Below are 24,156 nucleotides of genomic sequence, written 5' to 3'. Positions count from 1 at the left end.
GTAAAGGCTGGGAAAGGTTTTCCAAGCAAATGGACCCAGGAAGCAAGTCAGAGTAGCCAATCTAATATCTAATAAAATAGAGTTTCAACCAAAATTAATCAAAAGAGATGGGGAAGGACACTTCATACCCATCAAAGAAAAAATTCACCAAGGTGACATCTCAATTCTGAGTACTTATGCCCCAAATGCAAGGACACCCACACTCATAAAAGAAACATTATTATAGCTTAAATCACATATCAAACCACACATGTTAATAGTAGGAGACTTCAACACCCCACTCTCAGCAAAGGACAAGTCATCCAGACAGAAACTAAACAGAAAAATAATGAAACTAAGCAGACATTATGAATCAAATGGACCTAACAGATATTTAGAGAACATTTCACCCAAACACAAAAGAATGTACATTCTACAAAACTGACCATATACTCAGCCACAAAGTGAGACTCAACAGATGCAAGATAATTTGAACAACAACAAAAAACAAAACAAAAAAAAAGTGTATCTTATCAAACAACCATGGAGTAAAGCTGGACTTCAACAACAACAACAACAACAACATAAAGCCTAGAAATTCATGGAAACTGAACAACTCTCTACTCAATGACCACTGGGGAAAGAAAAGAAACAAAGAAAAAAAGAAAGGAAGAAAGAAAGAAAATACTTTCTAGAATTCAATGAAAATAAATGCACAACATACCCAAACTTATGGGTAACTGTTAGGCTCAGCATGAGCCTAATTTCCAGAAGGGATGAAGAGAACTCAGAAGACAGATCTCATCGAAGCAAAATCGCAAGAAGTTTATTTTAACCATTGTGCAATGGGGTCACCCCTGCTTGTCAGCAAAGAGTGGCCCTGGGAGACAAAGGCCTTGGGTTTTTAAAGGATAAGGCATGGGAATTTTCAGAGGTTGCAGTCTTGGCAATTCAGGATTGGATGAGGAAGCTATAAAGTAAGATAATTGGTTAGTCTTAGGTGCTCAAGTTTGGCCAGTTCTGCCAAGTGTGGATGCAGCTGCAATTAAAGGTGGGGGTGATTAGCTCATCCTTGAAGATCAGGGCTGTGGGCTTTTGGCCGGAGGTCAGGGGCCACTCAGAAGAAGGATTGAAGCCATCTGGGTTGGTTGCTAAGAAACACTCTCTCGAAGACAAGGATCTGGTCATTCTTTTTGCTGAGTGAAGGTCTTGCTTGCTCGCTTTTTTATATCTATCCTCACAGATGGCCAGGGTTATATTCCTCCATTCTCTGGAAAGGTACTAAGAGGCTTTAGCTTAACCCTGGGCCTAAAACTCAAAACTATAGGCTTTAGAAGACATATAGGTTACAAAGTTAGTCTGATCTCTGCTATCACAATGAAAGCAGTGCAAAGAGAAAAGTTTGCAGCACTAAGTGCCTTCATAAACAACTTGGAGAGATCCTATACTAGGAGCTGAACAGAACATCTGAAAGCTTTAGAACAAAAAGAAGTAAACACAGCCAAGAGTAGACCCCAGGAAATAATTAAACTCAGTGCTGAAATCAATCAATTAGAAACAAAGAGAACAATACAAAAGATCAATGAAACCAAGAGATAGTTCTTTAGGAAAATCAACAAAATAGACAAATCTTTAGCCAAACTAACTAAAAAAGCAAAGAGATAATATCCAAATTACCAAAATCAGAAATGAAAAGGAGGGCTTAACAACAGACACCAAGGAAATCCATTAGGTCTTACTTCAAAAACCATTATGCCACAAAATTGAAAAATCTAAACAAAAGATATCCTCTTGATAGTTACCTCTTACCAAAGTTAAGTCAAGATTAAGTAAACAATTTAAATAGACTTGTAAACCCAAAAACAAACAAACAAACAAAAAACAGAAAACAGAAGCAGTCATTAAAACTCTCCTCTCCCCTCTCCTCAAAAAAAAAAAAAAAAAAAAAAGCCCAGGACCAGACGGTTTTAGTGCAGAATTCTACCAGACCTTCAAAGAAGAACTATTACCAATATTCCTCAAACTATTCCTCAAAATAGAAACAGATTGTTGCTGAACACATTCTATGAGGCCACAGACACCCTGATACTCAAACCACATGAAGACTCAACGAAGAAAGAGAATTTCAGACAATTTTCCTTATTAACATTGATGCAAAAAAAACTCAATAAAATACTCACAAACTGAATCCAAAAACATGTAAAAAACATTATCTACCATAATCAAGTAGACTTCATCCCAGAGATGCAGGGATGTTTCAACTTCCACCAATGTAATCCACCATATAAATAAAATAGAAAAAAAAACCCCACATGGTCATCTCATTAGATGCTGAAAACACCTTTGACAAAATTCAACACTACTTTATATAATAAGTCTTGGAGAGATCAGGAATACAAGGCACATGGCTAAGCACAATGAAAGAAATATACAGCAAGCCAATAGCCAACATCAAATTAAATGGGGAGAAACTTCAAGCAATTCCACTAAAATCAGAGACAAGACAAGGCTGCCCACTCTCTCCATATCTATTCAACATAGTACTTGAAGTTTTAACACGAGCAATAAGACAACTAAAGGAAATCAAAGGGATACAAATTGGAAAAGAAGAAGTCAAAATATCACTATTTGCAGATGATATGATAGTATATGTATGTGACCCCAAAAATTCTACCAGAGAACTCCTGCAGCTGATAAGCAATTTCAGCAAAATGGCTGAATACAAAATTAACTCAAAAAAATCAGCAGCTCTCTCTTATTACAAATAATAAACAGGCTGGAGGAGAAAATAGGGAAACAACACCCTTCACAATAGCCACAAATAATATAAAATACCTTGGTGTAACTCTAACCAAGCACATAAAAGACCTGTATGACAAGAACTTCAAGTCTTGGAAGGAAAAAAAAAATAACAAGAAGATATCAGAAGATGGAACGATCTCCCATGCTCATGGATAAGTAGGATTAACAGTGAAAATGGCCAATCTACAGATTCAATGCAATTCTCATCGAAATTCCAACACAATTCTTTACAATCTTTGAAAAACAATTTTCAACTTCATGTGGAAAAACAAACAAACAAACAAAAAACAGAATAGCTAAAACAATCCTGTTCTTTCATTAAAGAACTTCAGGAGGTATCACCACCCCTGGTCTCAAGCTATACTACAAAGCAATAGTAATAAAAACTGCATGGTATTGACATTAAAAACATATGCGTTGATCAATGTAATTGAATAGAAAACCCAAAAGTAAACCCACACACCTATGGACACTTGATTTTTTACAAAGAAGCCAAAATTATACAATGAAACAAAGAAAGCATCTTCAACAATTGGTGCTGGTCTAACTATATGTCTGCATGTAGAAGAATGCAAATAGATCCATATCTATCACCCTGCACAAAACTCAAGTCCAAGTGGATCAAAGACCTCCACATAAAATCAGATACACTAAAGCTGATAGAAGAATAAGTGGAGAACAGGCTTGAACTCATTGGCACGGGAGACAACTTCCTAAACAGAACACCAACAAACACTGAGATCAACAATCAATAAATGGGACCTCATGAAACTGAAAAACCTCTGTAAAGCAAAGGACACTGTCAATAGAACAAAACGGCAGCCTCTATATTGGGAAAAGATCTTTACCAACCCTACATCAGACAGAGGGCTTCTATCCAAAATATATAAACAACTCAAAAAATTGACAGCAACAAACCAAACAACCCCATTTTTAAAAATGGGGTACAGAGCTAAACAGAGAATTCTCAACAGAGTAATCTTTCAGGGCCAAGAAGCACTTAAAGAATGTTCTACATCTTTAGTCATCAGAGAAACACAAATCAAAACTACTTTGAGATTTCATCTTACACCTGTCAGAATGGCCAAGATCAAAAACTCAAGTGACAGCTGATGCTGGCAAGGATGTAGATCAAGGGGAACACTCCTCCATTGCTGATGGGAGTGCAAACTTGTACAACCACTTTGGAAATTTATTTGGCTGTTTTTCAGAAAATTAGAAATAGTTCTACCTAAAAGACCGAGCTATATCACTCCTGGGCATATAGACAAAAGATGTTCTACCATGCCACAAGGTATGTTCAAGGTAAGTTAATAGTTGCTCAACTATTTTCATAGCAGCTTTATTTGTAATAGCCAGAAACTAGAAGCAACCTAGATGTCCCTCAACTAAAGAATGATTAAAGAAAATGTCGTACATTTACACAATGGAATATTACTCACTCAACTATTAAAAACAATGGCAACATGAAATTCACAGGCAAATGGATGGAACTAGAAAAGATCATCATGAAAGAGTAACCCAGATCTAGAAAGACAAACATAGTCTATGCTCTTACCTGGACATTAGCCATAAAGTACAGGATAACCATGCTACAATCACAAAGAAGCTCAGTAACAAGTAGGGCCCAAGGGGGGATGCTCGAATCTCACTGAAAAGGGAGCAAAATAGAGCTCTGGGGTAGATGGAGGGAAGGAACGGGGTGAGAGAGGGGGTGAGGAGGGAAACAGGAGGGATCAAGTGTGGGGAGGGTGGCAGGAGAGAGAGACCTGGAAAAAGTCGGGGGGATCTCTGGAAGAAACTAGAAATCTAGGACAATGGGAACTCCCAGGAATCCATGAGGGTGGCCCTAGCTAAGACAACAGAGGGTATGGAACACAAAAAACCACACCCTGTCACCAGGCAAGACTTCCAATGGACGGATGGGGACACCGGCCCTGCCACAAAACCTTCAACACACAGTTTTTCCTGCCCATAAGAGGTTCGGAGATAAAGAGGGAACAGAACGTGAGGAAATGCTAGCCAATGACTGGCCCAACTTGAGACTATGCCATGAGGGAGAGCACATCCCTGACACTATTCATAATATGCTAATACTTGCAGGCAGGAAGCTACCTTAACTGTCATTTGAGTGGCTTCACCCGGCAGCTGATGAAAACAAATGCAGAGACCCATGGCCAAACAGTAGTCAGAGCTTATGGAATCTTATGGAAGAGGGGGAGGAAAGCTTGAAAGAGTCAGAGAGGTTAAGAACACATACAGAATCAACTAAGCTGGGCCCGTAGGGGTTCACAGAGACTGAACCACCAAAGAGCACGCATGGGACTGACCTAAGCCCCACACACACGTGTAACAGATGCGCAGTTTGGTCCTCTAACAGCAGGAGCAGGGGCTGTCTCTGGTTCTGTTGCCTGCCTTTAAATCCCCCGCTCAACCGGGCTGCCTTGCCTAGCCTCAGTAGATATGCCCAGTCCTACCACGACCTGACATGCCAAGGCAGGATGATATCCATGGGAGGCCTCCCCTTCCCTGACAAGAAAGAGATGGTGGGGAGAGGAGAGGAGGGGACATGGAGGAGAAAAGGGAGGGAAAGCTCCAATCAGGATGTAAAGAAAATTAATCAATGAATGGGGGAAAAATAAAAAACAAAATCTCTTTGTCCATTGACACACACACACACACACACACACACACACACACACACACACACACACACACCGATCCCCTGAGCTCTGTGCCAGAGACTGTAACTCAACACTGGTTCCCATCCAGCAGGGAATCCAGGCACCAAAACTGCTGGAGAGAGAAGGACTCACTGTTCTAGCCTCATAAATGAGGAAAACAGTGCACAGAAAGACTAAGTGATGTGCCCATGGGCATGCAGCCTTATGTGTCTGGGCCGGATCTGAACTCGGCCTGCCTTGCTCCGGAGCTCATGCCTGAATCACCCATGTTAACTGGTTGTTAAGCATTAGCCTGATTTTATGATTTGCACGCGTGCTTCCCAGGCATTGCCTCACTCAACCCCAGTGAGGCCCTGTACATTCCCAACACCCCAGCCTAAGGCTTCCTGACAGCCAGGTCTGCTTCACATCCAAGGAGCAGCAGGACCCCTAGAACCCTAACATCCATAGCCTGGAGGCTAGACCAGCGTGCATGATGAGTCTAACCACCACCACTTACTATGCGAATTTGAAATTTTAATTTTGTGTTTCAGAGAAAAACTTCATGTGGGAGCTAGCAGGAGCACCATTCTGATTAATGAGTCTTAAAAGATGAGAAGCAGGTGCACCAGGGCCTCCAAATTAATGACTGATAAACAAAGGTTGAGGGTGCAGCTTCATCTCTTGCCTACCATGCACAAAGCCCCGGATCCAGGCCCCAGCTTGGCATAAACCAGGCATGGTTTACATAAACTCAGCACTTGGGAGGTTGACAGCAAGAGGATGAGAAAGAAGTTCAGGGTCATCCTTGATGATGTAGCAAGTTCAAGTCCAGCCTGGGCTGGGGAGATGGCTTAGTTGGTGAAGTACATGCTGAACAATCAGAAAGCCCTAAACGTCAACCCCAGCACCCACATAACAGTGGGGCACACATGGAATCAAAGCACTAAGGAGGGCTGGACAGGAGGATCACTGAGGCTCAGTCAGTCTAAATGGACAGGTAAAGTCTGGGTTCAGTGGGACACCCTGTCTCAAAACCTAAGATGGAGAAGGATAAAGACACCAAGGTCAACCTCCAGCCTCTGTGCAGGCGCTCCTGTGCATGCCCTCACACACACTATTGACACTAGAAAATAAGTAACTCAAACGGGGGCTGGGCCAGGTTCTGTAAACCCAGTTTGAGTCTCTGAGTGCATCCTTGACTGAAGTGGTGAAGAAACGGGGGTTGGGAGGTCAGGTGCCCTCAACTGAGACATACGCTAGACTCACATGCACTCTCCAGCAAAGACACTCAAAGGTCTGTGGCTCCACACTGACGCAGGGCCCTTGTCCAGGGAGGGTGGAAACGTCAGAGAGGGGCTGTGAGCCCAGAACGGTGTGGAGACCACGTGGTGATGGACGAAGTGGACAGACTGGGAAGACAGGGAGAAGACGACAGGACAGAGGGTGTGGTGACAGACCAGGAAAAGATTAGAACTCAAACTGAAGCCGGGCTGAGGGGGCAGAAAATGTGGGGACCTGGCAGAGAAAGAGAGACTAACAGGAAAGGGCTAGGGTGGATGAACTGCAACAGGGAAGAGGGGAGTGAATGGAAAAAGAAATAAAAGACGGGCATGACTGACCTAGGTACGGTGGAGGAGAAGGCTTATTTTAGATATGATGGAGAGCATGAAGATCTTGAATGGGCATAACCGGCAGACTGAGCCGAGTCATGTAAGGAGAGGAGTAAGGGCAGATGGGAGAGCCAGGAGCCAAGAGGCCAGGAGACCAAGAGACCAAAAGGCCAAGTGGGCCAAAAAGGATAGCCAGAATGGTAAGGTTGTATGGGGAAGAGAAGCTGCGGGGGAGCCCAGCTAAGCCCCTGGGATGAAGAAGTTTAGAGTAGGAGTAGGGTATGCCAGCCAGGAGGACCCTGTAGCAGGATGGAACTGAGACATACTGGGAGAACCTGGCAGCCAGCATCAGCTTTGATATGCTAAGAAACATCCCAGCTAGCCCCTGTCCCAGGTTTGAAACCTGACAATGAGGACAGCGGGTGGACGGCAGAGCATACTAAAGGAGAATTTCAGGGGGCGGAATGGGTCGGGGCCCTGCAGACGTTGGGGAAGGAGGTGCCAGGAAGCAGGTGGCTGCAGGAAGCTGAAGGTTAAGTTTAGATGGGAGGCTTGAGCTTTTCACATCTGAGCCATAGGAGCTGACCAAAGAAAGACTCCTTGAGAGGTGAACGGGAAAGAAAGGATGAGAAGAGGAAGAAAGAGGAGACAAATGGAAGAGTGAGAGGGGGAGGGAGGAAAGGAGATGAGAAGGGGGAGAGGAAGGTGAGGGAAAGGATAGAGAGGAGGAAGGGATGGAGGTAAGAAAGAGAAGTATAAAGAAGACTAGGAGATGGAGGAGATGGGTGAAAAGGAGAGAAGGCAGAGGAGTCAGGCAGGACAGGGGCCAGAGAATGAGGAAGAACACACTCCACTTTAGGCTCAAGGACTTCTGGGTTGGCCAAAATACCCAAGAGAATGGTTGCAACCAGCCTGGGGCAGTCAGGACACGCAGATGAGATCACCGCTAGGGGGCGGAGCAGACACACTCCCAAAGCCCACACCCCAGACTGCACTTGGCAGGGTGTGAGAATTCCTAGGCTGTCCCTTAGTGTGACCTAGAGGCAAGGTCAGTACCTGCCTGGGCAGGCTCACAGCAGCGTGTGTCATACTGGAAGGCTTAGTTCGGACCCCTAACCCATTCCCACTCCCAGGGGCCCTCAGTATAAGCCCAGTGGCTCCTTTTCCCCTGGCCACCAGGGTACTCCAAGATCAGAGGTGGCTGGAAGCTGGGAATGGAAACACTAGATTCCCCTCCCTTGGCCTTCTGCATAACCTTTGCCCATATCTGAGCTTCAGTTTCTCTCTGTTAAGGAGGAAGGCCTGGGAACCATCTCACAGGACTACACAGCGGGCACAATGAGCTGAGGGCAGCTGTGGGTGGCATCCTGATTCCCACAGAAAAAAATGCCCAGCTAAAGCTCATCTTGGCATAGGCTAGACAATTCTGAGTGAGAAAGTGGCAAAGAGGCAAGGGGGCACAAGAGACTTCTAGAATGGTTTAGCCTTGGGGTCCACGGTGTCTGCAGGTCTAGGATGGAGACCTGAACAGGGAATTCGGGGGATCTGAAGCTCTGGATCTGGGTTCCAGAGGGCCTGGAAGCTGTAATTATAGACAGTTCTGACATCCTGGGTTCCAGCCTTTCTGAGGACACAGGTGGATAAAATGTCCTAGTATCTGTGTACTGTGGCTCCAGGGGCACTGAGCCGGCCTGCAGGTTTGTCCCATAAAGCCAACAGCTTCCCAGACCTAGGGAGGGACTGAGCTTGTAACTAATGCCGTGCTTGGCTGAGTGACCTCAGTTCAGTCCTCCTGCTCAAGGGACCTTTTCATTATCGAGGTTCATGGTCCCCTGGGGGTTCTGAGACACCAGGAGCCAGCCACAAATACCAGAAGGTTTGGGTCATCTCTGTGATGACTCCCAGCCTACAAATTCAATCTAGAGGCCAAGATCCAGATCCCAGGATTATACACCTCAGAATCCAAAACTAGACACTGTAGTCTAGGTGCTCAGTGCACGCTCTACAGCAACACTGTAGCAATCAGAATCAGAAGCCCCGAGCTATCTTGAGTCCAGACTTTTTAAATTGTTTGTTGAGATAGTGTTTCACCATACCTCAGGCTAGACAGCCCAGGCTGGCCTCAAACTTCCTATCTTCCTGTCTCTACTTCCTAAGGAATGGGATTACAGAACACAGATAGTGACTATGCTGGGCCTGGCTAGGTGAAGGCCCTGTTTTGCTGTTGTTGCTTTGTTTTTGTTGCTGCTGTTGTTTGAAGCAAGTCTCAGGTAGCCCTTGCTAGCCTCAAGCTCACTTGTAGGCAAGCATATCCCGAACTTCTGATCCTCCTGCTTCAGCCTCCCAAGGGCTGGGGTTGCAGGCCTGCACTATTATGTCTTGTTTATGTAGTGCTAGACACAGAATCAAGAGCAATTGGAGGAAGAGGAAGAGGAAGAGAAGAAGAAGGAGGAGGAGGAAATTACATCAGAAGAAGAAAGAAAGGATGCAGAATACAAGCCTGAGACCTCAAAAGTTTTCCATAGTTCTGAGCCCAGGATACAGATGACTCCAGGCACTGAAGCCCAGATTTCAAAAGTAAGCTCTCTAGGGTGGCAACACGGCTCAGTTAACAAAGTGTTTGTCAATCAAGCTGAGTTCAATATTCAGAACCTATGTAAAAATCCAGCTGGAGTTTATAATCCACTGCTGGAGAGATGGGGAGAGGTGTTCTCTGGAGCTGGCTACCCAGCCAGCCTAGGTCGTCAGGGAGCTCCAGCCCCCACTCAGAGACTCTGCTAAAAAAATAATAATAATAAATAACAAAAACAAGGTGGAGGGACTGGAGAGACAGCTCAGCAGTTAAGAATACAGCCTGCTCTTCCAGACTGGTTCCCAGCACCTGTGTCAGGTAGCAACCAATACCGCCTTCTGTAACTCTAGTTCCTGGGGATCCAGTGCCTCTGGCCTCATGGTCAGCTGTACTGGTACTCACATATGAGAGCATACACATAATAAAAAACAAAAATAAATGAGGTGGACAGTGATTTAGGGAGAAGCCACAGCTGATATCTAGCCTCCACATGCACATGCACACACATATGTGCAACTTAGTAGATTTTAATCAGTGAAATAAAATAAATTAGAACTCAGGAGGCAGAGACCTCTGATCTCTGAGATCAAGGCCAGCCTGCTCTACAGAGTGAGTTCCAGGGCAGCCAGGGCTACACAGAGAAATCTTGAAAAAAAGCAAAACAAGTAATTAAACTTCACACTCTAGACTTCCTGTCGTGACAACCAAATCTGAGACCTCCCAAGTCCATATGCTAACATAAATCCAGATCCAAGGTGGCATGGTGGCACACACCTGTCCTCACAGCCTTTGGGAGGCTGACAAAGAAGGACCTCGGGTCCAAACCCAGAACAGCCTGAGATACTTAGCAAGAACCTGTTCAAAAGAACAAAACAGAACCAAAACTCCAGAACTCTCTCCCAGGCCCAAGAAGCATAACTTTGGAATCTAGCTTCCATGGCTATTCCCAGAATTTCAAGCTCTTTATTTCATGTCTTCCTGTTTTCTGCTCTTGCCCTCCTGTCTCCTCCCCTTGAGGGACCTGCCCCTGGGTGGAATTCCTCCGTACAGACTCAGACAATGGCTTCAGACTAATAAACGCTCATTAGACCAACCTAGTCTCACATGGCACCTGTCACTATGGCGTCCAGCCTGTAAACCTGACCCTCCACTGCCTCTCTCTCAGTTCTGCCCAGCCCCACCCCCAGACCCAGGCTGGGCTAGGAGCTTATAAATGCAGGCTTTCGGGTGTCTGCTCCCCCTCTGGCATGTCAGCTGCCCTGGATGTCACTGGAGGACCCGGAGGGGGTGAGAGAGAGAACTTGGGAAAGTGGGTGAGGGTGGAGAGGGGCCTCTGCAAATGCCTTGGTCTCCAGGAGGCACAGACTATCCTAGAGGACCAGCTGTCAAGGGCACTGGGTCTACTGTGTTCTTTCCCTGTTGTTTCAAGTTGAATCTGAACCAAGAAAATGTCTTGAAGCTTCTAGAAAAGGCCTGGGCTGAAGTGGGAGGAGGGGATGAGGTGAAGTGAAGGGAGGACATCCCTGAAAACATTTGTCTTGGAGCCAAGGACACGGTCAGCAGTTATCACAGGTCAAGTCAGTTCAGAACAACCTCCCACAAGTGGCCGCAGTGCCAGGTCCCAGGCTGGACAGCCATGGGAACAGGAGGGTCTGACCCGAAGTCCATCTTTCTCTAGGATAAGGAGTGGGGAGCAGCCAGATCTCTACAGTCAGTGCTAGTGTGCAGGGGCAGGACAGATGCCATAGGATCTTAGTGACATCCCCCTGGATTGCCGTGTCTTGGTAGACTCAGGCTGAGCTGAAAGAGGAAATAGCAAGATGGAAGATGAGAAGGATTTGAATTCACTCCCCTAAGCATCCTGAGGTCTCTCCATGGGCGAGACCCTCACACTGGGTGGAACATGAGAATCTAGGCTCAGTCAGGTGGGGTCTGCTCAGATGGAGTCTGAGAGGTGGGGGTTGTCAGAGAACTTCAAGAGGAGGGAGAGGCTGAGCGAAGTCCGGATGCGAAAGTGCAGGGCCAATGTCTGACCCTGGCTATGCCGAGGACAAGATCACAGAGATCCAAGTAGGCAGGCTGGAAGGGGAGGAGGCATTTCTGTCCTTCGATGCACTGCTGAGGATGTGAGACTTTATTTAGGGGCTATCAGAAGGAACTATCACAGCTGTGAGAGACTGTGAGCAGGAGAGAGGATACCTCAGCTCTGGTGTAGAAAGGCCCTGCAGAAGCCCAGTGTGGTGGTGAAGGCCTGTCGTTCAGCACTCAAGAGGCTAAGGCCTGAAAGTGGAAAGTTCAAGGCCAGCCTGGGAAACTTAGTGAGACCCTATCTCAAAATGAGTAGTAAAAAGAGGGCTGGGGATGTATCTTAGTGGTAGAGCAATTTCCTAGAATCCACCAGTAAAAGGCAAGGGTGTGGCTCAGTGCAGTAAGTTATCCAGCATAGGTCAGGCCCTGGTACCTAAGAGGAAGGAGAGAGGAAAGAAAAAAGGAAGGGAAGGATGGAGGGAGGTTAGCTCTCTAAGGCTTTGTGTACAGGACAGACCACAGGAGTATGAGACTTAAGAGGACCCATGAAAGCTGCATGGAGTCCTGATCCTGGATCATGGGGATGAGAGAGACACCCAGAAGGCTATTGGATAATGCTGGGTCTCTGCCAATGCTGCCAAGAACAGAGGACCCTCCAGAGATAGGGACCAAGAGGGAACACAGGTGGAGGCTGTGGGAGATGGAAGGCGGGGCAGGAAAAGTAGATTTCCTGGTCTAGCATCATGCCATCCACCTGTCATCTCAACAGTCCGGAGGCCGAGCCTGGAGGATCATGAGTTTGAGGCCAGCCTGGGACATCTAGGAAAACACTGTCACAAAAGACAAAAGAAAAGTGTGTCATACACAGAGGATGCATTCCTGTCTACCGGGATGGCGATGGGGACAGATGGATCCAAACTTTACCCCAGTTTTTGTCATCCCTGCCCCTTAGATCTCCAAGCCCTGGACCTTCCTCTACAATGTGGCCTCTCCTTGCTTTCGTCTTGCTGGTGTCTGCAGGTGAGGGACACCATAAGTCGGGTACTGGTCTAATCAAAGAGCGTGCCCCTTTCCCCAGAGTGTCTGCAACCTGGGACCTGCTAGCCACGATTCACCTAAAGATTCACCTAAAGACCCCTTTACGGTCCTATTCCCATTCCATCTGAGCCACCTGCTAAATGTCCCTGAGTCCTCAACCCTCTCAGTCCTCAGAAGTTCTGGAGGTGCTGGGCCACCTCAGTCCTTGAACCTGAGTCCCATCACTGTTCTTTATTGCTGTGTAACCTTAGGGAAACTCTTTTACCTCTCTGGGCCTCAAGTGCTTTCTACCTGTGACAGTCACAGTGAAGTCCTAATTATGTCATGTAGGCAATACACAGGACAAGCAAACAGGATGGTTGAGACACCAAGAGAGCAAGATCTAGGTTTGAATCCTGTGGCTACCAGTTCCCCAGCTCTGCAGGTCTACTTTTCCAACCATAGGATGGAGGCAACCGTCCTCCACTAAGAATCCAGTGCAGTGCTCCATGACCTGTGTGAGCACGCTGGACCATTTGGCCACTCCAGGCAGGGTACATAGCATTCACACACAACGACCATGTGAGGAGGAGTGGATAAGTTTTTGCTGTGGAATCATGAGGATCTGAGTCGGATCCCCAGGACCCACATGCCAAAGCAGTACTGTGCCGGTACAATCCCGGAGGTGGGATGTGGAGACAGGGGGATCCCTGGGGCTTGCTGGCTAGCAGTCCAGTCAATCTGTAAGCTCTATGTTCAGTGAAGAAAAAAAATCCTGTCCCCAAAATAAGGTTGTGACTGGTAAAATGGCACAGGTGAAAGGCGCTTGTGTCAGGCCTGAATAATTAGGTTCAGGGACCCACAGGGAAAGAACCACTATTGCCTTTCTGTACTAGGGAGCAGGTTAGAATCAGGGATGGCCTCTAAACCAAGGTCACCCTGGGTGACAGGCCAACTCTAGACCAACCTCTACCACATCTTGTGGAAATTTTCAATGTAACCTGATGCTTTGTGCCCTGGAGAAAATTGGGGGGGGTGTGTCCATTTAACGATATCTCTGCTGCCACATGAACTCTGCCTGGGGCTGTCAGCCCTCCCCCCTGGCAAGCCTCCCCTTGGGCTTTCTCTGTGCTCTGCCCCTGCTGTCTGCTGCACCCAGCCAGAGCCTCCGCCCTCCTCCAGCTGGGACCGGCTAGGTGCAGCCCGATGCCCAGCTGTTCCGCCAGTGCCCTCCTCCACAAGGCGACCTCACCCTTCCTCTGCTAAGCCCCTCATCTGCTATATCCGCATTCCCACAGCCTCCCGGGCCCTTTGGCCCTGTTCCTGACCTTGGAAGGCAGAGGGCAGAGTGTGGGAGAGCTTGGTTGTAACAGTCCAGCTCAGGAGTGGGCGTCTGTCATGATCTTGACCTTGGAGGAGTGAGCAGGGCTTTGTTCAGAATAGAGAACTGTGGCCTCAAATTTCCCAATTTTGCTAATATATATATATATATATATATATGTCTCTCTGTTTCTACCTCTCTCTCTGGTCTGTCCCTCTTCTCTCTGTCTCTGTCCCTCTCTCTGGTCTCTGTCTTTGTCTGTCTGTCTCTCTCCCTCTCCTTCTCCCTCTCCTCCCCACCCCACCCTCTGTGTGTGTGTGTTTGTGTGTGTGTGGGTGTGTGTGTCCGTCCCTGGACGCCAGAAGAAGGTGTCAAATCCCTTGGAGCTGGAGTTGCAGGTAGTTGTAACCCACCATGTTGGTGCTGGGAACTGAACTCAGGCCCTCTGCAAAAGCAATGCCAGCTCTTAAACACTGAGCCATCTCCACCTTTCAGTTTTGTTTTGTTTTTTTTTTTTCTCTTGTTTGAGACAGGGTCTCTCCCAGACCTCATCATTACAGTAGCTGGTCAGACTGCCTCCCCTCCCCCATACCCAGCACGGGGTCGGGGTGGAGGGGCTAAAGGCATATGCTGCCACACCTGGCTTTTTATGTGGGTGCTGGAGACCCAAACTCAGTTCTTTATGGGGCAAGCACCTTACCCAGAAAGTCGTCCCCAAACCTGAGCAGGGGTTTTCTTTAATGAGCAAAGGGAGGAGGGCCTGGGTGAAGCCTACAGTGAAGACAGGGTGAGGCGGGGGGTGGGAATGCTGAACAGGCCCGGCGCAGGGAGAGATCTGCCTGTGTCTCCCCACAGCTCAGAATGATGATGAGGTGCTGGAAGGCGAGGAGTGTGTGCCCCACTCGCAGCCGTGGCAGGCGGCCCTCTTCGAACGTGGCCGATTCAACTGTGGCGCTTTCCTCATCTCCCCGCGCTGGGTGCTGACTGCGGCCCACTGCCAAACCCGGTACAAAGGAGGGGGGGCGGGGCGGGGTCCTGTGCGATGTGGCTGCCCCTGGGAACTGAGGGGCAGGGAGGCTGGGGCTGAAGGCTCCGGTGAGGAGTGTGGATTCTGCTGCTGTAGGTCCCTAATGGAGAAAAAGAAGGATGCAAATGTCCCATCTTCTGAGGCCCTGATGGGAGAGGGGTAGCGAGGTGAGAACTTTCTATTCTGAAGAAGGAACCGGGCCAAACCTGGAGATTGAGTTCCACGTGTGTGCCTGGTTTGGGACTCCCGGATTGATTGATTGATTGATTGATTGATTGATTGATTGATTTGAGACAGTCTCACTGTGCAGCCCAGGTTACTCTAGAACTCACTCTGTCGGCCAGGCTGGTCCAGAATTTACAGAAATCTACCTGCCTCTGCCTCCCAAGCGTTGGAGTTAAGGGCGTGCCCCACCACACCCTGCAACTCCTAGGTTCTGGAGGGGTCGTGGCTGAAACCATTGGCCTCAGGGACAACGTTCTCAGCGGGTGGGAAGATCCCAGGTTACCCGCTCTTTGACCCCCGTGTACATCCTTCCGGTAACTCCTGGCTCGCCTAGCTTCATGAGGGTGCGCCTGGGCGAGCACAATCTCCGCAAGCACGACGGCCCAGAACAGCTGCGGTCTGTCTCTCGCGTCATCCCGCACCCACGCTACGAGGCTCGGACCCATCTGCACGACATCATGTTGCTGCGACTTCTCCAGCCAGCCCGGCTGTCACCGCAGGTGCGCCCCGTGGCTCTGCCCACGCGCTGCCCGCTTACCGGCGAGAACTGCGTGGTGTCGGGCTGGGGCCTGTTATCAGACAACAAGCCTGGAGCCCCGGGGAGTCGGAAGTCACAAGGTGCGTGGAAGGATGGAGCTGGGAGTAGGAACCCCAGCAATGTAATCCTGCAGGGTTCTTGGGTGGAGGGGACAATGACCAAAGGGAGGGAATACACCAAGGCCGCCTGTCCTCCTCAGTGAGACTCCCGGACACGCTGCACTGTGCCAACATCAGCATTATCTCCGAGGCGTCTTGCAACAAGGACTACCCAGGTCGCGTGTTGCCCACCATGGTGTGTGCCGGCGTCGAGGGCGGTGGCACGGACTCTTGTGAGGTCAGAGACAAGAGGAAACTTTGAGTAAGAGGAGGGAGTGGGGTTGTGAAACTCCGGCTGGAGAGGTGGCTCAGAGGTTCAGAGTACCGACTGCTCTTCCGGAGGTCCAGACTCCATATTCCCACCAACCACCTGGTGGCTCACAACCATCTATGAGATCTGGTGCCCTCTTTGGGCGCGCAGGTGTACATGCAGACAGAGCATACTCATATACATTAAATAAATAGATTTTTTTAAAGGAGGGAAGGGTTGTAGCCTAGCTTGATTTTTTTTGTTGCTGTGCTAATATACTGTGACCAAAAGTAACTCGGGGAAGAAAGAGTTTATTTAGTTTACAGCTTATAATCCAACATTGAGGGAAGTCAGGGCAGGACCTTAAATGTGAACCTAAAGCAGAAACCATGGAGGAATGCCGTTAATGGGTTGCTCACTGGTGCCTGTTCAGCTAGCTTTCTCTCTCTCTCTCTCTCTCTTTCTCTCTCTCTCTCTCTCTCTCTCTCTCTCTCTTTCGGTGGATGAGTGTTTTGCCTGCGTCTATGTCTGTGCACCACTTGAGGCGTTGGGATGGAAAGCACAGACGATTGTGAACTGCCTGTGGGTGCTGAGACTCAAACCTGGGTCCTATGCAAGCGCAGCCAGTGCTCTTAATTGCTAAGCCCTCTCTCTATGTCCTCAGCTGGACTTCTTGCACAGCCAAGGCCCATTTGCCTAGGAATGGTGCCACTCACAGTGGGCTGGACCCTCCCAGTCCAAGATGACTTCCCAAAGACATTTCGGTATGGGATGAAGCTCCAGGATCCGTTAGAATCATAGTGAGACTCAAAGTGGACTTAGAGATGGGGACGTGGGGTATATTGTATAGCCTGGGAAACCATGGAGTGGGGCTAAGAAAGACAGTGAGTTTGCTTCGACTCAGGATGGGAAGTATGTTGTAATAGGCCTGGGGTGGCATGGGTGTGGGGGAGGGGTGAAGAAGACGCAAAGATTGGAATTGGGTTGTGTTTGGTGAGCACAGGCTTAGCTTGATTTTGACTGGGAGAGATGTATGGACTGGAGGGAGTCCAACTTGAACATGGTGGGACTGGGTAGCGTGAGGCAGAGCTGAACACCAGAGAGTCAGCGTTTCTGGGTTGTGTTGAATCAGAGCAGGTTTGGGTTGGTTCCGGTCAATGTTGGAGTGCCCTAGGAAGGGGTTGGTTTGAAGTTTCATCGAGATGAAGAATAGTGGTTGGTTAGAATTAGGGTGACAGTAGGTTTGGGGTGTAACTCAGTTGATAGAGTAATGAATGAATGGCCTCGCATGCACAAAACCTGCCCGTCCCCAACACCTTGTAAACATGAGTGGTGGTGCACACCTGTTGTCCCAGCACTTGGGGGTTGAGGCAGGAGGATCGTGAAATGAAATATTGAGGAAAACCCCTTTTTATCCCGACAGGGTGACTCTGGAGGACCCTTAGTCTGTGGGGACGCCCTGCAGGGCATTGTATCCTGGGGTGACGTCCCCTGTGACACTACCACCAAACCTGGCGTCTACACCAAAGTCTGCAGCTACGTGGAGTGGATCCGGGAAAACATGAGAAGGAACTGACGCCTACCACCTAAGTCCCTCACTGACCACCTGGAACCCTGACTGAGAATTCCCATAGCTGAGCCCCATTCCTACCTGAGACAGAGCTGAGGCCTCTGCATATGGACATACGCTGTTAGCCAGGGCCCTTCCCCCATGAGGTCACCTTCTTAACGCCAAGAAAACAGTGTTGACAGGGTTGTGGTAGTACACACTGTCCCAGTACTCCAGAGGTAGAGATAGGCAGATCTCTGAGTTCAAGGCCAGCCTGGACTACAGAGTGAGTTCCAGGCCAGCCAGGGCTACACAGAGAAACCCTGTCTTGAAAAACAAAAAGATAATGAAAATAGGGTTAATCCAACTTTCTCTGTAGGAGTGTGACTTTATTTTCTTTAGGGTACAATGGGAAATGGGTGGGAGACTAGGATACAAAGTCTACTGTTGCCCAGGGTCCCCTTCCCTAGGCAGGAAAACAAGGGGTCAGGAGCCTGACCTCACTCATCCTTGGTTTTCTCATTTGTGAAATGGGTTGTCATACTTTTTTTCTCCTAGGGTGTATGTGAAGATTAAATGAGTCATGCATCTTAACGTATCAAAACTGTATCTGGCACTTTGTCACACTCATGAGCTCTGCATCCCAGTGAGAAGACCCAATACATACTACATTTCCAAGATCCACCATTATTTCTAGGCTTCCTGGTAACCAAGGCAATAAGGCAAACACTCTTTTCCTTGACCGCATTGATGACATAGAGTACAGGCTTGGACACGATGAGCTGCCTTTGCTGGTTGTATCCAGGTCTGAAGCATGTGGCTCTACCATCAAGGATTTGGGAGTCCAGTTTCTGATTCTCTTCAGAGACCCCAAAATGTGACTCTTAGGGTCACTGAATGTTGACATCGTTGATTTTGGTCATTGAAGTTGGCAGATTAGATTGAGTGAGGGATTGTCATTGCAACTTCTGATAATATTATTTTTACTACACGTATTTATTGTGTGTGTGGCAATTAGAGGACTTATTTTGAGAGCTGGCTTCCTTCTACCATATGGGTCCCTGAGATTGAATTCAAAAGACGACAGATAGATAGATAGATAGATAGATAGATAGATAGATAGATATTCTGAGGCTGGTGAGACGGCTTGGTAGACACCTTACCCAGTGAGCCATCTCACTGGCCTCAGGGTATTTTTTATAATTATTTATTTATTTCATGTTATCCAAGGATGACCTTGAACTTCTGATCCTTCTGCCTCCACATCCCACGTGCTGGTTTTACACAGCACTGTGGCTGGAACCCAGGGTCCATGCGCTTTAGGCAATCACTCCACCAAGTGGCCTGCGTCTCCAGTTCCCTCCCACTCCCACACACACTTCTTTTGGAAGGCAGGGGCTCGCTTGGGTCAAACTGACCTAGGACTTGCTGTGGAGCTGAGCTGACGTGAACCCCTGATCACCCCGCCTCCACTTCCTGATTGCACTTCCTGAGATTGCAGGTGTGCACCGCCATGTCAGGCTCTGTGGTCATAATCTCGACCAGAGAGAGCAGTTAGTACAGACCTTTGGGACTTGGAAAGACATGACCTTGAGAATTCTTATCTAGGAAAAAAGGAATAGAAAGGTCGTTACGACCCCAAGACTGTTTAGGGTGGGCGACACTCCTCTGGGATGGATATATAAACATATATACATATATGTTCATTTTTTAATCAAAGGGTGATCAGACTATGGTAATGTGTACCCTAACTTCTATTATTTTTATTCCATTGGTTTGTTTTGAGACAGCTCTTTATATAGCCCTAGCTGTTTTGGAACTCACTACGTGGACCAACTTGGTCTTGAACTCACAGAGGCCCATGTGCCTCTGCCTTTCGAGTGCTGGGATTAAAGGCATGTACCACCATGCCCAGCGGCCAAATTTACAACAGGAACAATAAAATTAGTGATTAATATTCCAATCTAAGAAGGCTAGCACCTTGGCATTCTCAAAAACCAAGGTTTTTATTGCAGGGAGCTTGTAGCCCTCTTGCCTACCACTAGTGCAAAGAATTTGATTTAACTGCTAGTTTCTGAGTGCATGCTTGGCCTTGAGGTATGGAACATTCCTTAGAGCTGTGTGGTGGGGGTCACTTGCTCTTCCCCCTTCTAGTGCAGCCCTCACCAGCACCTCCAACCTCGCTGTTCTGCCTGTGGCCCCCAGAGCACACACAGCTGCAGGAGCAGCAGGACTTGCACCACCCAATCTCAACCCTGGGAAGGTATCCAGGGTGACCTAGGGCCTGCTGGACAGCAGGTGCACCGGGTCCCTCCCCTCCCACAGCTGGGAGGGTGGGAGCAGAGAGTCCACCTCCGTCAGCAAGGGCAGGGCCTTGGCCAGCATCTGGGTGCCAACAGGGCAGGGGCGGGGCTGGGGGAGAGAATGAGGGTTTTTAAAGGTGCCCCAAGGAGGCTCCTCAGCTCCAGTCTCACCGGCTGCTGCTCCTGGACACCTGTCACCATGTGGTTTCTGATCCTGTTCCTCGCCCTATCCCTGGGAGGCACTGGTAAGAATGCGGGGGCAGTGGGAGGGGTCAGAGCCCTCACTCAGGTGCTGTCTTTAGCCCTGGCAATCCCCTTTCCATCTCCCCTCACCCCAGCTACATCCTGAAGCACATCTTCACCTCCCTCCCTGCCCCTGAACACTGCCAAGCCTTTACAGGCCTCACTACCATATCAGCCCCCTCTTCCCTCCCATTTCCCAGAACTTTCTCCTCTTCCTTAGCCACCTTACCATCTCTGGGCTTCTCGTCTTCCCAAGCAACCCAACCCCTTGCCAAGCTTGTTCCTCTAGTTTGCTGTTTTTCTAGAGCCCAATACTCCAGCTCTCCTGAGTTAGGGGCTTGCCCACGTCCACACTAGAGCCCTTGGTGGTCCAGCAGCTGTCAGCCTTCAGCTGTGTCCTCCAGACCCTGACAACTGGTCCCCGGTCTTCTCAAGTTCCTCAGTTCCTGCCAACAGTCTCACTTCTCAAAGTGGCTTGTGACACCAGATGGGTCCCCCCTTTCTGGTGTGGGGGATCTGCGCATGTCCCTTCTCACTGGCTTTTTGGTTTAGTCTGGTTTGGGGAGGAGCAGTCAGATGACGGAAGCCAGAGATGGGCATCAGGTGTCTTCCTTAATCACTTGCCACCTTGTTTTTGAGACAGAGTTTCTCATGGAGTAGAGAGCTCCCCCTTTGGCTAAGTTGGCCATCCAGCAAGCCTCCCCAGCACTGGGGTGATGGGTGTACATCTCCACAGCTGACCTATTACCTGGGTTCTGGGGCCTGAGCTCAGGTCCTAATGTTTGCATGGCCAATCCTGTAGCAACCAAGCTGTGTCCCCAGCTCTTGAGGATAAGTTGTGAGGTGGGCTCTCATTTTGTAGCCCAGGCTTGTCTCAAGCCCATGACAATCCTTCTGTCTCAGCCTTCTGTGTACTGGGATTACAGATAAGAGCCGCCATGGCTAGCTTGCCTCCTCTTCTCTGTTTCCAGATGCTATGCTTTGGCTCAATCTTTCCTCTCATACGTGCCTCCCATCAGCTCCTGTCCTGTCCCTCCTGAGCCCCACTGCACAGCTCTACTTCCCACTCTGTCCAGGACTCCCCAAAGACCCCAATACCTAAACCTAGCCCCCACATCAAGTGCGTCCTCCCGACCACCCCACTGTGGCTCGACCTGCTTTAACCTCTTTCCCACTCTTGTCCCGAGGCTGCCTCCGAGAGAACCCTAAACCTCTCCAATCACAGACCACCTGCCCCACTTCCGTGGGAAACAGAGCCTCACCTTCCCACTCCTCCAGGATCCCTTTCTCTCACTACATGTCCCATCTCAAACTCTGTTCCCAGGGAGCCCCACCCCTTCTAGATACCATCTCCACCACAAACCCTTTCAGGAGCCCACCCCTAGCCTTAACCCTACCCCCTCTAGCTGGAAACCCCTCACTCTCTCCCAGACCAGCTGCCCAGGAACTCCCAAATCATCCCAAGCTCTTTTTCCTGGGTTCATTTATTCACTCAAATCTAGTTCACCGAGACCTCACCCTTTTCAGAACCCCCGAACCCCAGCCCAGGCCCTGACTTCTTCTCAAGCCTTGGAAACCTTAAATGCCAAATTCCACTCTCACTGGGCTAGGCGCCACTGCCCTACCATCCCTCACACTATACCTGACTCCTGTTTCAGGAGGGACACATATGGTCCCTTCCCCAGATCCCCTGACCACATCCCCTGAGCCCAGCCCTGCTCAACTGTCCCCTGAGAGTGCGCCTCTGCCTCTCTCTCTGAGCCAATCCCACCCCCCACTGCCCTTTGCAGGTGCTGCGCCTCCCCTGCAGTCTCGGATTGTCGGAGGATCAGAATGTGAGAAGAATTCCCAGCCCTGGCAGGTGGCTGTGTACCACTACACTAAATTCCTATGCGGGGGCATCCTGGTGCACCCCAGCTGGGTGCTCACAGCTGCCCATTGCCACAAAGAGTGAGTAAGGCGGGGGGCAGGAAAGCAGGGTGGCAGTGTGACAGCATGACTCCATGCCAGGCTGTGGTACTGAAGGGCAGGAGGATGGTACTGGCTGAAGGCTGAAAGAGGCAGAGCCGGGCTGGACCCTGGGTCTATCCAAGCCTTCCTGGGTCTCTCTGTGGTCCTACCTCTAGGCTTGTCTTTGATTCCTGTTGCTTTCTTTTCTGTCTTATTGGCCATGTGTCTCCTCTCTGTAGTCACATCTGAGTATCTCTGTGGCCATCTGGCCCTCTCTGGGTCTGGGTCTCACTTGTCCTTGTCCATCACTACTGACCATACTGGAGTAGAAAGTGATGTCTCTGGATATAGCTGTGAGAGGAGTCCTTGCTCTCCTCAGACCAGCTTGACCCTTAGGACCTGTCTACTCTGAGAAGGGCTGGTCTGAGCTGTTGCTGGATGAGGCAACTGAGTGAGTACAGAGGGAGAGCAGGGTTCTAGAGTGGAAAAAGAGCTCAGACCTTGGGCAGTGGGCCAGGCATTACCTGCTGGGGAAGCTCAGCCCAGTCCCAGCTACAGCTGAGCAGCTCTCAGGCCCTCCTCCCCCTTCTCTCTGTCCTTGTATTCTCTCTCTCTCTCTCTCTCTCTCTCTCTCTCCCTCCCTCTCTCTCTCTCTCTCTCTCTCTCTCTCTCTCTCTCTCTCTCTCTCTGTGTGTTTCTGTCTCTGTCTCTCTTTTCCTTCTTCCCTTCCTCTTTCCCTCCCTCCCCTGCACTCTGCCCAATTTGTCTCGTTGCCTCTCATTCCCTCCACTCTTTCCCTGCCTCCAGCAAGTACCAGGTTTGGCTAGGCCGCCACAGCCTATCTGAGGATGAATCCTCAGCTCAGCACCGGTTAGTTGACAAAAGCGTCATCCATCCTGACTTCAACCTGAACCTCCTGGAGAATGACATCCCAGAAGCTGAGAAGGACTACAGCAATGACCTGATGCTGCTACACCTCAGCCAGCCTGCTAAAACCACAGAGTATGTGAAGGTCATCAGTCTGCCCTCTAAGGAACCCAAGCTGGGGAGCACCTGCCTTGCCTCAGGCTGGGGCAGCACTGACCCCATCAAGTGTAAGTCTGGGCCAAAGCACACAGCCCAGAGAGGGACACCTGGGTCTGAGGGAGAGGCAGAGGAGATAGCACTGGGGTCTGCTCACCTGCTTCTTGTCCTCCGGTTCACAGTCATATACCCAGATACTCTCCAGTGTGTGAACATCACGCTCCTGCCCAATGAGGACTGTGCCAAAGCCCACCTCGAAAAGGTGACAGATCTCATGCTGTGCGCAGGAGAGATGGAAGGAGGCAAAGACACTTGCGTGGTGAGCCAGCCCCCCCTGCAGTGCTGAAAGAGGGAACTCAGAGTCTTGATTCCCACTTCAACACCCCATCCAGGCAGGCGCTCCTCATCCTTCCCTGTGGAAGTGATGAGCTCTGGGAGGGGAGAATCCTGGTACTATTCCTCCTCTTTGACCTGGCTTCAAGGACTGTCCTGTCTCTCCTCTCCTCAACCCCATGTCCCTGCAAGAGCAGGCCTCCCAAGAGTGGATTCCTTTACTATTGACCAGAGCTGCCTCTATGGGCCCCAGCCTTCCTTCCCCTGGGAGTCAGTCCCAGGTTGTCAAGTAGAACTCAACTTCCAGGCCTTCCTCACTCCTGTCCCTCTCTTCTTTCAGGGTGACTCAGGGGGCCCACTCATCTGTGATGGTGTCCTTCAAGGTGTCACCTCATGGGGCTATACCCCATGCGCCGTACCCGATAAGCCAGCCATCTACACCAAGCTTACTCAGTTCACCTCCTGGGTACAAGAAGCTATAAATGAAAACTGAGTGTCACACTGTCCCCTGCTCCCAATAAAACCCACCATGCAGCAAATGAGCTCAAGTTCTGATATTCTCTGTCCTTCTGGAGTCAGGTACCAGCAAGGCCCAGTGAGCTGTGGTCAGGACTTCCAAAGT

General features: G+C 49.2%; 2 protein-coding genes across 2 annotated transcripts; both read left to right on the top strand.

Annotated features, from left to right (window-relative positions):
- Positions 1–12,637: 12,637 nt before the first annotated feature.
- Positions 12,638–17,914, top strand: Klk15 (kallikrein related peptidase 15). The gene is made up of 5 exons (XM_021626745.2): positions 12,638–12,677; positions 14,851–15,001; positions 15,582–15,865; positions 15,985–16,121; positions 17,557–17,914. Exons 1-5 carry the CDS (start codon positions 12,638–12,640, stop codon positions 17,707–17,709), a joined length of 765 nt encoding a protein of 254 aa, XP_021482420.1. The 3' UTR covers positions 17,710–17,914.
- Positions 17,915–20,076: 2,162 nt separating this feature from the next.
- Positions 20,077–24,076, top strand: LOC110539925 (kallikrein-1). The gene is made up of 5 exons (XM_021626744.2): positions 20,077–20,230; positions 22,019–22,178; positions 22,986–23,272; positions 23,384–23,520; positions 23,875–24,076. Exons 1-5 carry the CDS (start codon positions 20,107–20,109, stop codon positions 24,025–24,027), a joined length of 861 nt encoding a protein of 286 aa, XP_021482419.2. The 5' UTR covers positions 20,077–20,106; the 3' UTR covers positions 24,028–24,076.
- The last annotated feature ends 80 nt before the right edge of the window (positions 24,077–24,156 follow it).

The sequence above is a fragment of the Meriones unguiculatus genome, chromosome 1 (genome assembly GCF_030254825.1).
Source record: "Meriones unguiculatus strain TT.TT164.6M chromosome 1, Bangor_MerUng_6.1, whole genome shotgun sequence".
NCBI lineage: Eukaryota > Metazoa > Chordata > Mammalia > Rodentia > Muridae > Meriones > Meriones unguiculatus.
Note: the sequence above shows the minus strand (reverse complement) of the source record. Positions and strands in the feature narration are given on the sequence as shown.